The sequence below is a fragment of the Adiantum capillus-veneris genome, chromosome 14 (assembly GCF_014529385.1).
Source record: "Adiantum capillus-veneris isolate H3 chromosome 14, ASM1452938v2, whole genome shotgun sequence".
NCBI lineage: Eukaryota > Viridiplantae > Streptophyta > Polypodiopsida > Polypodiales > Pteridaceae > Adiantum > Adiantum capillus-veneris.
The window spans coordinates 135,108,377-135,121,265 of NC_140944.1; the positions used below are offsets into that span (position 1 = coordinate 135,108,377).

Genomic DNA, 12,889 nt, shown 5'->3' on the forward strand with positions numbered 1-12,889 from the left:
GCTGTAGAGAGAGAGAGAGAGAGAGAGAGAGAGAGAGAGAGAGAGAGAGAGAGAGAGAGAGAGAGAGAGAGAGAGAGAGAGAGAGAGAGAGAGAGAGAGAGAGAGAGAGAGAGAGAGAGAGAGAGAGAGGACGCGAGTATGGTTCCTCTATGCTCTCAATGATGATCAAATTGGTGGACCTTTAAAGAAGTTCATCATTTTGATAATGGAAACTTGAAATTCTTATGTCTTTTAAAGCAATTAAACACTATTTTTAGCAAAAAAAAAGAGAAGTCATCTCTACGACCTTTTAGAGAGTGTTTGGAATAGTTCAATCGCTCTAAACGAGTTTGGACGTTTCAGCAAAAGGGTAGTCTCTTTGAGGACTTAAATTACCCTTTCGATCTCTATGACCTTTGCCCTTTGGGTAGGCCAAAACGTTATCAAGCATCAATAAATTTTTTGTGTACTAAATAGCGGACTAGAGTATTAGCTCTTTTAGCTTTCCTAGCCTTGAGGTGTTGAAAATTACAACATGGATGTCTACCGCCTCTCACCAAGGCTAATCATAATAGGAGAACTATAGTTCTAGGCTTTTACTTCTCCCAGGTTGAGAACATGGCATGGGTAGCCCTAGAGCAGTCTCCCGAGTCTCAATTGCTCCGAGCGTATAGATCATCACTCTACTTTCTTGTATAATCTCTGAGAAGCTTGCCACATCAAGGTCTTCCTCAAACACACGACGGTTTCTCGCTTGCCATATATGGTGAAAGAAGAAGTACATGATAGTTTGAGTGCAGACAAGAAGAGCAAGACTACCCATCTTCTTGTCACCAAGGAACATATCAGTCTTAAAGAACCCGATCTGCCATGTCATTTGGATCCACTTGCATATTTTCCCTGCGAGGCCTGTGATCGTTTGACATTCCATGAAAACGTGGGCCAGATCTTCACTAGCTATCTTGCACCCCATGCAACGATCGGACCCAATTCCTCTTTCCTAGATTTTTACGTCCGTCGGTAGAGCACCCCACATCACCTTCCACAAAAATGTCTTCATAAACTTCAGCCACTTTGGCTTCCAAATATTCTCCATGACTTCTTCCCACCGATCTTCTGGCCAATGCCTCTTCCATATGATGTTGAGGGGGCTAGACCACTTATTCTCGTACATTAATGCATGATAGATGCCTTGAGAAAGGGGTTTCGAGAAAAGACTACTTCTAGGCCATCTCCAAGCGTTCCGCTCAAACCCAGACTCACAGATCGCATTGTCTAGCTCTTTTTGGCTTTCTAAAAGAAACCCTTAGTGTTGTGTTGGGTTAGGGGGACTTTCATTGTTTTTAGTGCATGATGGAGACTTATCTTTCATTTCACATTCTGACATGTCTTTACTTTTTGTGCATTCTATTGTTTTAGAATGCTAAAGTGAAGCTTCACCTTACATAATTTTAATAAATTTTACACACACACACACACACACACACACACACATGTTTTTTTTTGCATTCTATTGTTTTAGAATGCTAAAGTGAAGCTTTATCTAGTATAGTTCTAATAAATTCTATATACACACACACACATATTAATTAGTTCTTTTTATTTCACCTTTCATTTCACAATTTCACATAGCATTACATTTTTTGCATTTTATAGCTTGATTTCAATCAATGTTAACGTTCGAAAAAGTCTCTTTAATTAAGCGGCTCTGTTGATCGAGTTTCTTTCTCACAAAGAAGAAAATCGGAAGTATTAGCAAAAAATTTGAGATTTGCAAAAATTTTGGACGACTTCTCACATATTTCATCGATTTTTCTTTCGTTTACCATGGTTTGCAGCTAGCTAGTCTTGATTTTCAATCGGCTCAAGACTAAGCTGAGACAATCCTTTTCCAAGCACTGATACGAGTTTAATTCAACCTAATAATTACATTTTCAAGGATCGTAGGGACATACTCGTTCTAACTAAAATATAATCATTACCTCATAATATTCCCACCCTCACTTACATTAACCCTTTGGGACATTCTCCTTCTCTTTCCTTCCGCTGTGCCTTGCAGAACGAGCCCGCCCCGAGCTACCCTCCTCTCAAGTCTCTGCACTCAGATATGTATCCTCGCTTTCCTCCACCCTACCTCATGCATGCTACCCCATCTTGTCTGGGAGCAAGTAGCAAGGAGCTCCAGCAAGGATCACGCGCAAGAGACAGAAGAGAGAAAGATCCGAGCAAATTTTGCAACAACAAGCTGAGGAAGAGTAGTGTACGGACCACCAATCGCTGTGTGTGTGTGAGAGAGAGAGAGAGAGAGAGAGAGAGAGAGAAGGCTTCCTTCCCTTCAGATCTGGTGATTGCATGTGGAGAAAGGCCTTCAATTCAGCTGTTGTCGTCGGTTGCCTTCTCTCCAAGTCGACTGCCAGCTCGCATACAACTCAGCAGCCCCTAACGCTTAAAAGATCTCCTAAGATTCGTGGCAAAATTACATCTTCAAGGATCGTAGGGACATACTTATTGTTTTTGAAAGCCGTTGTGACCCTTTCACTTGTTAACACTAATTTGACTAACTAAATGCTAGAACACCAAGCACCCGAAAAATAGCGATCCTTGAACTGACCAGCGAAAGACAGGATGGACGGCGGCCTTCTCTTCTTCATCGTCACGCTTGGCTTTGCAGCTGTGGGCTTGCTCGCATCTCTGGGTGTTCCCATCGTTTATAACAAAGGCTCTTCTACCAATCGGTGCCCTCTCTCTCTCTCTCTCTCTCTCTCTCTGACACACACACGCACGCACGCACATAGACATTCTGACGGTAACATAAACGAGATAGATATATGTAGTGGGTCATCTTCTTGTATCTGGTCAAAATCCGCTAGATCGTGTATGCCTGGTTTGAAGTGTGTGGTTGGTTGACCCTCTCGTGGCCATTGCAAGGGTAAATCCTCTGATGATAATTTGTGGTGTATTTGTGTTTGTGGGAGTCAAAGATCCTCAATCCAACGAGGGTTGCTCGGAGTGTCCTGAACATGCCGGCTGCAAAACGTAGGCAATGGCCATCATGTCAAAGTGCAGCGGAAGGTGTGTTAAAAGGGAACATGAGAGAGAGAGAGAGAGAGAGAGAGAGAGAGAGAGAGAGAGAGAGAGAGATTACAGGTGGATAGATTACATGGCATTATGCACCTCCTCAGTGGTTTCTCCTCCACTCATCATACAGACCACCATGACATTGTTCTAGTCGAGTTGTCACTATAGTGGTTCTCAACCTTACATTCAGCTTGTACACCCCACGTGATAGGCTATTTTGGCATCCACTGGGGATTATATTGTACTCAGTAATATACAGCCCTGATTTTTCCAAAAAAAAAAAAGGAGAGAGAGAGAGAGAGAGAGAGAGAGAGAGAGAGAGAGAGAGAGAGAGGATACTAAAACGGGATGAAGTCCGAAACTCCCCTCTAAGGGCCCCCCCTCTCTATCGCTAGAGAGGTATTTGCCTTTTCGTAACACCTCTTTGATCGAGGTTTCCAAATGGCTTAGTTATTGTTTCAAAGCCATTTTACCTAACGTAAATGAATTGTGGAATAATATGCTAAAGGAAGCAGACGTACCTACCGATTCAAGTTGGATTTTAAATGATTCAGTAGGCGTGATTCCTGTTTTAAAGTTTTTGAACTCTTCAAGAAGCCTTAAGGATAAATCTTCTCCTTTATGTCTCCAAACTTTTGACTTTACAACGCTATACACGAAGCTAAATTTGGAGGACCTTAAATTTAGAGTCAAGTCTCTTATTTCAAAAGTTTTTGCGTACAAGCTTGAGAAGGATAGGTACAAGGCATTGCTAGTAGAAAAGTCAGCCTTGAACTTTGACTTCTTATGGCTGAAAAATAAGAATGTAGATGTAGACAAAGGAAGAAAGAGATTCACCAGGATTGTAGATGACATTGACATCATATCTTGAATAGATTTTCTTTTGGACAATTTATATATAACCATCGACGACTCTCTTTTCAAGCAAACAATTGGTATCCCTATGGGCACCAATTGTGCTGTTTTTCTTGCTAATTTCTATCTTTTTACTTATGAGTTTGATTTTATGGAGCGTCTTGTCCTTGCTAACACTTGCCCAATATTTTTGCACAAGTTATGCAATGTAAGACGCTTTGTAGATGATCTTTTTGTCCCTGACGTTCCTTCTTTTCAAGTTTTTATGTACTTGAATTCGAGTTCTGTAGGCGGAGGAATTTATCCCAAAGAGTTTTGTGAACTTAACTGTACCACAAATAGTGATTGTTGTGCCTTTTTAGACCTTAAGATTTTTCAGAATCCCTTGGGATTAGAAGTAGATATCTATGATAAGCGTGTTGAACCAGAATATGCCAATCTAAAAATCATCCGCATGCCTCACATTTCTTCGAACATTTCTCTTTTAGCTAAGTATGGTGTCATTTGCTCTCAACTATTTAGATTTTCTCGTCTTTGTTCTAGTAAATCTACTTTTGTTGTTCAATCTTGCCATCTTATTTCTTTACTAGTTGAAAAAGGACACTCATTCAAAAGAATCATGAAAAAAGTTCGTTCATTTTTGCATCGTAGTAAGTTTATTTTTAGTGTTTCTTCCTTTGGAATGTTCAAGATAATCAGTAGTAAATTCAATAGAAGTGGGGAGCTAAAAAGCCCACTTATTGTTTGACTTAATAACACCTTATGGTGTTGTTTTGATCTTTAGCGCTTCTAGTATTTTCACTATAGCTTGACAATTGCTAGCCTTTATCATGGTTGAGTATGCCCATCACCTTTGGAGGGTGATAGAAACTCAGCTCGTTGGTTTTGTAGAGTACGTTCAAAGCATGAATGGCCTCTATATAAACCTGCACCTACTCTTGGGCACTGACGACGTGAGTAGGGATGTCATAGTTGTTGTCCAAGCTATGCATGATAAAGGTGATAATCTTATTCTTCCTGTTTGGACAAGCAGTGAAGTTGAGATCACATATCGTCAAGTTTGGTTCTTTGCTCTTCGTAGGTTTGTAGTAGTATTCATTTTTCGATTTCATATTTAGTTTGCCTGAGGACTGAAGAATGTGTTCCATTATAAGTTGTGTGAAGTTTGATTTCTAGGATTAAGTTTTTACGATGTCTTATCCTTTTTTTTTTTTGTGCTTAAAGTTGAGTACTTGTTTTAAGCCAAGTAAGTTGCGTCAACTTATTTTTACACATGCCTTTTCTAAAAACATTTTGAAGTTAATAATGTTTTGTTTTATCTAGTTTTGTTTCGTAGCAAACAAAGTGATTTAGTTTGTTTGTTTGTTTGTTTTTGTTTTTCTTTTCTTTTCGTGTGTCCTTTGCTTTTATAGTTTTATGAGTGCTTTATTCCCTCTTATAATTCGTGAGTTCAGACTATTCTGAACTTATGAAGGTATATATAGGTATTTGCTTTAGATTGCACAAATGGTGATAGTGGATGTGGATGTTGAGATGTTGATTGGATCTTGTGGTAAATGCTTGGATTTGCGAGGCTAAGGGTTGACAGTGCAAAACACTAGTGATGCTGACTTAGATTTGCAATTGAGATGAGGTGATGGGTTGAACACTGAAGGACTGATCTGAGGTGCTGTTGAGGACTAAAAATGCTGATGTTCTGAAGAAGATTAGGGCTGCAAATAGTGGATTTGAAGGCTGAAATCTGCAATGGCTTGGTCTGCTCCATGGTGCTGATAAGGAAGGAAAATGCTGATACTTGTTGCTGGCTGAAAATGCTATTGTTGTTGATGATGGAAACGATGGTGAGGATGCTGGGCACCGTGTGCCCATGTGGTACTGGGTACTAACCCAAGTCGGTCAACAAGGTGACGTAAGGGGTTCCTTTATAACTTGACAATGTGGGGTAGAGCAAATGTCTAGATAATATACCCCATGACTTCGCTAAAAAGTCACTTATAATTGTTAATAAGTTAATAACTCATTATGAGAGGTGCTTAACATATAGGTAAACTACCTAGGCCGAACCCTAAAACTGTAATGGGAACACTCCCCAATGCCTACACCTAGCATACACTGGCTGTGCTCATGTGCAATTAGAGGGTATGCAACTACTCTTAAGTGCCTAGATATGCATGCCCTACGGTTTCAACACACTTCTTAGGCTATCTTAAACAATAGAAGTAGGAGTCAGCTTGTCCACATGCATATAGGGTTAGATGTGTACTTACTCACAGATAATCGGGCTGGACATTGACCGACTGCCACCCTTAGATTATAGTCTAGATTGCCCCATATCCTTCCTGAACCAGATTGAATTGGATCGAGTCTTCAGAGTAGATGTTATGACTCATGAGGATTGAGACAGAGAGGACATGGACCCAACAAAGATGTTCTATAGGAACCACTTCCTACACCTCTCTTGCTTATTAGACCAGAGTACATGGACATCCACCTTTCCCATGGTATGCAAGTTGTCATTGGACAGAGTTGCACCTCTTCACATAGTTAGAGGACCGAGACAGGCAGATGGACAACCACCTGAGTGGAGCACAGGATTTGTGAGCTTCGGGGCCGAGAACTGGAGACAAAGGAACACTATATTTGCAGATGCATAGTATGCTGCATTTCTATGAAGCATAGTATGCTACTGTCACGTGACGCATCCCAACCCTATGTGTCCATGGACAAGCTACACCATAGCAGGGTTCCCTTCAGTTCAGTCAGTCTAGATTAGCAGTGATCTGGCACTTTTGTGAGTCTATTCGTAGACCGTGCATGCCCAGTCACTTAGCATAGATGCATATCCTCCGGTTGCCACAGCATGTTCATCGGAATTCCCATCAGAATCCATTAGCATCAGTTAGGGGAATTTTCCAGTGCATTTAGCCTATTTTCCTATTTATTGGTTATTTTCACTTATTATTTTTAAGTGACTTTCCTACAAAAGTAGGTAGGGCAATTTTGCTAAGTTAATATATAAGCAAACCCAAGTTAGCACTTTCTGGCTGCTCAACATGCAACTTCTCAGCAAGACCAACCCCCGCGACTACTCTGGTGTTTTCTCCACAGAAGACCTAGCGTTTTTGCATCAGATCAGCCTCGGCGATTTGTGGACAGCAGATCAGCCCCGGCGTCATCACGACACATCAGATCAGCCTAGCGTTTTTGCATTTGCAGAACCCCGGCGACAGAAGGACCAATTTCAGCCCTTGGCGTTTTTGGATTTCAGCAGCAAATTAAGACCGGCATCATTCACCTAAAGTGTAGCAGATTCAGCCCGTAAAGACCATCAGTTTTCAGCCCTAAGAAACCTCATTTTTCAGCCAAGAAAACGCAGCCAAAACAGTCATTTTCAGCCACCGAATCAGTCCCGAAATTCAGTGATTAGAAGATCTCAGATTTCAGCCATCGTCGTCGTCGTCGTCGTCATCGTCGTCGTCATTGGCATAGACCAAGTTGCATAGTCCATTGCATACGCATTGTACACCTTTGTGCAATCAAAGAATAGACCACTCTCGCCGACGAGAGTGGGGCCTTCGGAGGAGGGTTTTAGAACCTCTCGGTGTCGTATCTCTTCTCTCTCCTTCTCTCAGTCTCATTCACTTGCACGCACAATATCCACTCACTTTGTTCGTGATCATAGCACTCTCCATAAGACGGAAAGCTCTCTCTTTCCCTAAGAACTAAAAGGAACCTTGAGCAATAAAGATAACTAATCTTGAGAAAATACAACATTCATTCCGCTGCACCTAATAGCTACATTGCTATGACATACGGGGGAGGTATCACTTGTCAAGTGCACATGGCTCTGTATGCCACAGGGACATGCTTCATCGACTTGTAGAGCCAAGTTTCCATCTATCCCTAGATAGCATTAGTACGGACAATTTTTTGAGCCTCCATTTTTCGATGAGTCCATTAGATTAGGTTTTCTAGTTTTCGAGCCCTCTTGCATAAATGGATTTTACAAGTGTTTTGACAAATTTTTTTGCACTTTGGTGGACATCTGGCATGACGAGCATGTAGGTCTAGATTAGAGGAACGTGAGAGTCCAGTCGTTTTGTCAAATGGGTCACAAAATAGTGAGTTATCGTGAGAAGACTCGCATGTGCGCACATTTTCTCGACTTGGCACAATTTTCCCAAAGGTCAGTATATAAGGAGCACATTGGCTAGCGTTTTGGTATCACTCTTGGGAGCGCTAGAATTAAGCCTAGCGTGTTTGCAAGTAGGAGATCCTTGGTATTTTGCTCCTAGCTCGCAAATCAGCACAGTATTTTCAGTGTTCAGCAGATTAGCCCAGCGTTTTCAGATTTCAGCCCTTTCCCTTGACACAACTGGCCCGCATTTGTCACTGCTAACCTCTCCGTTGCAGCCCCCGATGTCGTGCAGCTCCGCTCCCATGCCAAGAAAGATACTAGGAAGATGCACATCAAGCTTAATTGAAGCTTACCTGATTAATGATTAGTGTTCAGGGCTTGTTAACAGGCTAGTTTTACGATTAATGTATGCCAGACGCGGCTTTAAAAGGCCAACAGATGCCTTAATGATGCTAAAAATGAGTATGCTTGAAGTGATTACAGATGGGAGATTATGGTCTTGAACTGCAATGCTTGAAGTGCTCTACCGGTCTATCTTTACGACTCGTCGTGGAGCTACGGTGAGGAAGTTATGTCAGCTTGAAGTTTGAGTTGATGCAGATTCGTACTGGATTGGGCAACTGCAGCTGAGGGGACAGAAATGAAGTGAATGCATGGGCCTAAAGTGCCCACTTTGTGGAGGACGTCGGTTTTTTCAGATCAGCAATCGGAGTTACAGTTACCAAGATATTGCCAGATTAAATTTCCCTAGGGCGAGTTCCGTGCCAGGTCGGTTGCCTCGGTCGTTGTGCCATCTGGGAATTTTACAGCCTCAACCATGGTTTGTATGCGTTCTATGCAGCTTGAGAAGTCTAAAGGAATTTACGGCTTGTCAGACCGAGTCCCGATTGATGAAATAATATGGGTGTCAGTTGCCGGCACTGCTGAGCTGGATGATTTTTGGCTATTTTCAGCAGATGCAAAGAGAGGATAACTCTCCAAATGCAATCACATATGCTTGTAGCTTGAAGGAAAACTGCACCATGCAAAACATTGACATGGGCAACAAAACTCACGATGATATTGTCAGTCGAGGGTTGCTGTGAAAAGATGTCGTGCGAGGCAATGTCTTTGTTAAAGTGCTTGGTCATTATGTATGCCAAATGTGGTGTCCCTTGAGGGGAACCGGCCGCTCAAAAGGCTTAAGGCCGCCCATAAACTTGAAATGGCCGCCCAAGGTGGGAAGTGGCTGCCCATGACCTCAAGAGGAGGGTCCGCCCATGGGATGGCCACCCAATTAAAGAAAAGGGGTTTTTAGTGTGGACAAGGAGGGAGATAAAGAGAGAGGGCATCGTTGCCCCTCTTCAAAAGCAAGCTTTGATAAGTTTTTTTTAATGGGGAGAAGTGGAAAAGTCATGCAAAGTTAGGGAAAAGAAGAGGTGGAAGAGAAAGGAGAGCGCCGTGGAGAGAGAGAAAAGGAGAAGATGAAGAGAAGGAAAAGAAAGAGGAAAGAAGAAGAAGAAAAAAAAAAAAGAAAGAAGAAGAAGAAAAGGAAAGAAAGAAGAAGAAAAAGAAGAGAAGGAAAAGAAAGGGGAAGAAAGAAGAGGGGAAAGAGCCACGGCAAGGAGGGGGCTCTCGCTCGGACTCGGCCGCGTTAAAGACCTCTCTCTCTCTCTCTCTCTCTCTCTCTGTGGACCTTGAAGCAAGAAGGCAGGATGACACCAAAGGGGAATTGCATGAGGAGGAGGATTGGAACGTGCGGAGGGGGAGAAGTAGAAGAAGGGACTCGAGGTCTCTCTCTCGCCTCAACCTCAAGGAGAAAAGCATGACAGAAGAGTCGCAGAAGGGGACAAGGATTGAAACGTGAGGAGGGTGATCAAGAAAGAAAAGGACTCGATCTCTCTCTCTCTCTCTCTCTCTCTCTCTCTCTCTCGTGGAGGAGCAAGCAGTAAGACTATTTCTCTCGTCCATGAGTAAGCAAGTCTCTCTCTCTCTCTCTCTCTCTGAAATCTTAAGCAGTCTTAAGCAGAAGGAATCCAGCTTTCTCTCATCTCATAAGGAGCAAGTAAGCTCACTCTCTCGAGCTCGAAAAGAGAATTCACCAATGGCATACAGAGCCTGAAGGCAATCAGAGCAAGTTGAGTAGAGGAGAAGTCGAAGCTTGTGAGCAGCAATTAAGGCAGTGCAAAGCAAATAGAGCAGGAAGCTGCAGAACATTTGAGAAAAATTGAAGCATGATGATTGACATAGTGAACTTAAATGAAGTTTGCAAAATCTTGAAGGTAGTTGAAGCAAATAAGGCGACACGAGAGAATTTCCATCACCGTCATCAACTTGAAGATTGATTAATCATCTTGTTAAGTCTTGGTGTCGTTAACGGCCCGGTTAATCTTGTAAATCGGGAGCTTAAACTCCTAGTTATCAGATGATCCAAGTGACGGTGCTGTTAACAGTCCGCCTTGGCTAAGGATTAAGTTGTACTAAAAGTTTGACTCGATTAATTGAAGTTTACGGTGATTGCCAGAGCCACTTGCATATGTTGTTCTCGTTCTCTCTCCTTCACACCTCTCACAACCAGAGGCCCCGCGCCTACCCGGCTCACGTTTCGAACCCATATCCCCCGACACCGGTACTTCGGCAGCCCATTGCCCCGCGCCTACTCGGCTCACGTTTCGAACCCATATCCCCCGACATCGGTACTTCGGCAGCCCATTGAGCCTCTTCTTGGCCATTCCCTCACCACATGGAGTGCTCCCATTGCTGCCCATCATCGGCTCTGTCATTATCTGCGTTTTCAGCCTTGCTTTATGCAACGGATCGGCTGCGTTTTTGCAGCCAGATCTGTGTTTTGCAGCCAGCTTTCAGCCCTTCATTCCTCTCACATCGGGAGCACAAATCAGCCCTAGATCTACCCCTTGGTGGCCATTATTAGGAACCCCTCATTGAGACGGATCCAATGGTGCATAAAATTAACCCCGGAGGTGCTTCATTTTGAAGAGTTATTGCGGCAACATTCCCCATTCGAGTCAGTAGAGTCTGCACTTGAGGTATTACATGTGTGTACATTCCATTTCTGCAATCAAAAGCAAATACCACATTGGCAACGGTATGGGGGGCCCTTGAAAGGGTTGGTTGGGACCCCATTGGGTGTCATTCTCGAGAGGAACGTCGATTGGCGGCCGAAGCCAAGGCTCGTAGACGAGAGCGCGAGGCAGACACCGAGGCTCGTAGGCGGGAAAGGACAACCATGCGTGATCTCATCACAACCCTAGCAGTCCGATCGGATACTTCTTCATTGGAGCTTGATTGCCTTTGGGACAGTTTGCTTTTGGAGATTATGTCACAAACTGATGATGTGGCAGGACACCCGTGAAATGTGCTGACGAAAGGCTGACGTGGCAGCCAACGTAAATTCCGTCGGAAAATGCACTGACATGTTGACGTGCCAGGCCATACGGAAAGCAGTACGGACGTCCCGCTTTTTACACTGACAGTCGTACGAATTTCTGGAAATTGCGTTGAGAAGCTTTTTGGGCATAATACTTTAAAATTTTAAAAGCTTTTGGAGATAACCGCTTTTGAGTTTGAGATTTTTGGGGCTTTGCTTTTGGGCATCCCTTGTACCTATAAATAAGTTGGTTGGGCCTCATTACTCAGAGCATCTGGACGGAGAGTCTGAGTGTGAGTCCCCGTCGACTCTCTTTGTACTTTGTACACCGATTAATATAAAAAGAAATACCAAAAGGGGTGCCAATCTTTGGGGCCAATACCTCTGGGCACGGAACTACGCCGGGTCGTGTCGTCTTTGTGAACTGTTTTGAAGTGAATTTGTGTTTTGTCGCGGTAGAATCTTGACTTGGGGTGTCCAAGTTTGTTACAGTGGTATCAGAGCCCGATTGATTTCTCTTCTATTGGGAAATCCGATTCTTTTCTTGCGACACTTATGGATTCCAACAAGAATCAATCGACTTCTTTTGCATCTGCTAATGTGGGAGGAGATCACGAAGAAGATTTTGATGAACAAAGAGAGAGAGAGTACGGGCCACCTTGGCCTACTCGGTTCGAACTTGAAGAGATGGAACGTCGACAGCAGGTTGACGAGTGCACAAATGAGATGGTTAAAATTGCGAAGGATCCGCAGTTGCAAAATTTGTCTCAACAATATCGTAGAAGTGCACACCTAGTGGCAGAAGGCCACAAAACCACCCATCAAACCGGCAATCAAGAAACCTCCTTCTCCGAGGATGTTTACAGAGCAAGAATTACAAGAGGTGGTTCAGACACAGATGAATCGGCTTTTGGACGCAAACAACAAATCCAAAAAGCAAGAGAAAAAGCACAAGAAGGGGACTTACTTCCCGGGTTATTTGGGTCGTCAATCTTCTTTTGCATCGTCAAGAAAGTTTAGAAGCGTGTACGATTTGAAGGACTACCCAATTCTTCTTCTTCTTCTTCTTCTTGTGACAGCTCTTCTAGCTCTTCTGACTCAAGCAAAGACAGAAAAGGTAAAAGCGAAGCAAAAAGCAAAGCTTCGAAAAGGGCAAGAAAAAGGCAAAGATGTCACGTGACACATCCCAACCCTATGTGTCCGTGGACAAGCTACACCACAGCAGGGTTCAATCAGTATAGATTAGCAGTGATCTGGCACTTTTGTGAGTTTATTCGTAGACCGTGCATGCCCAGTCACTTAGCATAGATGCATATCCTCCGGTTGCACACAGCATGATCATCAGAGTTCCCATCAGAATCCATTAGCATCAGTTAGGGGAATTTTTCAGTGCATTTAGCCTATTTTCCTATTTTTGGTTATTTTCACTCATTATTTTTAAGTGACTTTCCAACAAAAGTAGGTAGGGCAAT

At 43.1% G+C, this 12,889-nt stretch overlaps 1 protein-coding gene across 1 annotated transcript in view; it reads left to right on the forward strand.

Annotated features, from left to right (window-relative positions):
* The first annotated feature begins 2,533 nt into the window (after positions 1-2,533).
* LOC147443185 (V-type proton ATPase subunit e2-like) overlaps positions 2,534-12,889 on the forward strand; it is a 37,325-nt gene continuing 26,969 nt past the window's right edge. Inside the window, exon 1 of the mRNA XM_086529094.1 lies at positions 2,534-2,714. Within this exon, the coding sequence (XP_086385220.1) occupies positions 2,605-2,714 (110 nt within the window). The 5' untranslated portion in view covers positions 2,534-2,604. The remainder of the gene's footprint in view (positions 2,715-12,889) is intronic.